The sequence below is a fragment of the Galendromus occidentalis genome, unplaced genomic scaffold, assembly GCF_000255335.2.
Source record: "Galendromus occidentalis unplaced genomic scaffold, Mocc_1.1 scf7180000077535, whole genome shotgun sequence".
Lineage (NCBI taxonomy): Eukaryota > Metazoa > Arthropoda > Arachnida > Mesostigmata > Phytoseiidae > Galendromus > Galendromus occidentalis.
In genome coordinates this window covers 68,896-70,859 of record NW_003805523.1, presented here as the reverse complement: position 1 = coordinate 70,859, position 1,964 = coordinate 68,896, and the positions used below count along the sequence as shown (strand labels likewise).

The window sequence follows — 1,964 nt, the reverse complement described above, 5'->3', positions numbered from 1 at the left end:
CCCAACCGGGAATACCCAAAATCGACAGATCTCGTCATTCTGAACAAAAAAGGTCATGGGGTATTTTCCCCAAAAACCGATAGTTTCCGAGATATCGGCAGAGAAAGTTTTGAATGAAAAGAATCAATGGACCAATGAGTTTGGGAGGGAATCGAGCTTGTTTTGTCGAATTTGATATGTCTCCGAGCCCGCTTCAAGATGGATCGGATGACGCTCACTTCCAGAGATGCTCCGTGCCGATTCATCCTCAGAACTCATCAGTGTTCACTGCAGAATTGCTGTGATATTCGTCGGAATCTCTGGTTGAGAAGCGAGACTTGGAATTAAGTGAAAACAGTGATTCCTCGGAGATGGAGTTCACAAACGCAGAAAAAACCGACATGTTCGCGGCATTCGTGGCGAACGGGAGGAATGCGACGGCTGCCCTCCAGGCCTACAAGGAAAGTTTCCCCGATAGAAGAGCACCATGCAAATCTTACTTCGGACGCCTTGAAGAAAGTTTGAGGAACACTGGCCGTTTTGATCACCTGGCAAGGGCCTGCCCGAATGAAGATCTGGAAACGGCCATCTTGGCCCTCGTCTTCGCGAAACCGGAGGTTTCATCCCGGGAGGTTGCTGAACAGTGCCACACGGATCATTCGACAGTTCTCAGCGTGTTCCACAAACACAACTTGAGGCCTTTCAAGACTTCAAAGGTGCAACACTTGCGGTTGGGGGACAGAACGCGCCGGGAATCTTTCTGCAGGTGGCTCTTGGAAGAACATGAGCGATGTCCGGCTTTCAGTTCAAAAATTCTGTGGTCGGACGAGTGCAACTTCAGCAATCGAGGCTTTTTTAATCGAAAGAATACTCACTACTGGTCCACGGAGAAGACCGGCAATTTCAAGGAGACGAACAACCAGGTTCGATTCAGCTTCAACGTGTGGTGTGGCCTACTCGGTTCCCGAATAGTGGGGCCATTCCTTTACAACGGGACTCTCAGCGGGGCAGATTATCAACGTTTTCTGCAAAATGAGCTGGTCGACTTGTTGGACGACTTTCCGCTCCAACTGCGCAGAGAGATGATCTTCATGCAAGACGGCGCACCAGCGCACAACGCGAGAGACACCATGAACATCCTTAGGAACATGTTCCCTGGAAGGGTACTGGCAACAAACGGGGACATCAAATGGCCCGCGAGGAGCCCAGACCTGACGCCCCTGGATTTTTACCTCTGGGGAAAGGTCAAAGATGAAGTGTACCACGTGAGCAACCTTCCTTACGAGACAGAGGAAGACCTCAAGGCGAAAGTCACGGAGGTAATCCGGAACATTAATCCAGGAGAAGTTCGCACGGCGACGCGCTCAGTTCTCCGTCGATGTCGTTTGTGCCTCACCCAACTAGGGTGTCAATTCGAACAATTATTGTGATTTCCATAAAACCCAAAAATTAAAAGATCATCATATCATTACGATAATTTTTTTGACGATGAATCATCATGGAGGAATTTTGAAAATGAGTGTCATCCGATCCATCTTGAAGCGGGCTCGGAGGCGAATAAAGCGCGAGACAACGAAGTCAATTCCCTCTCAAACCCATTGGTCCATTGATTCTTTTCATTCAAAACTTTCTCTGCCGATATCTCGGAAACTATCGGTTTTTGGGGAAAATACCCCATGACCTTTTTTGTTCAGAATGACGAGATCTATCGATTTTGGGTATTCCCGGTTGGGGTTCCCGTTGGAAAAAATGGAAATCGATGGCGTATCTCGAAAACCACAGCTTCCAGGACTGAGGAGACATCGTTATCGGATGTAAAATCGAAAATCCATGAGGGTAAGCCATGACACTTTTTTCTCTAAACCCAACCGTTTTCGAGGAAAAGCTGAAAAACCAGATTTGGCACCTATTATTCTCTATGATACCGCGACTCGCGAGGATGTCAACAAGCGAACGCTTCATTCATGAAACGCAGATTTCAAGAC

At 47.9% G+C, this 1,964-nt stretch overlaps 1 protein-coding gene across 1 annotated transcript; it reads left to right on the top strand.

The window, feature by feature from the left end:
• The first annotated feature begins 350 nt into the window (after window positions 1-350).
• LOC100908051 (uncharacterized) lies at window positions 351-1,409 on the top strand. The gene has a single exon (XM_003748558.1). It carries the CDS (start codon window positions 351-353, stop codon window positions 1,407-1,409), a length of 1,059 nt encoding a protein of 352 aa, XP_003748606.1.
• Window positions 1,410-1,964: the final 555 nt, after the last annotated feature.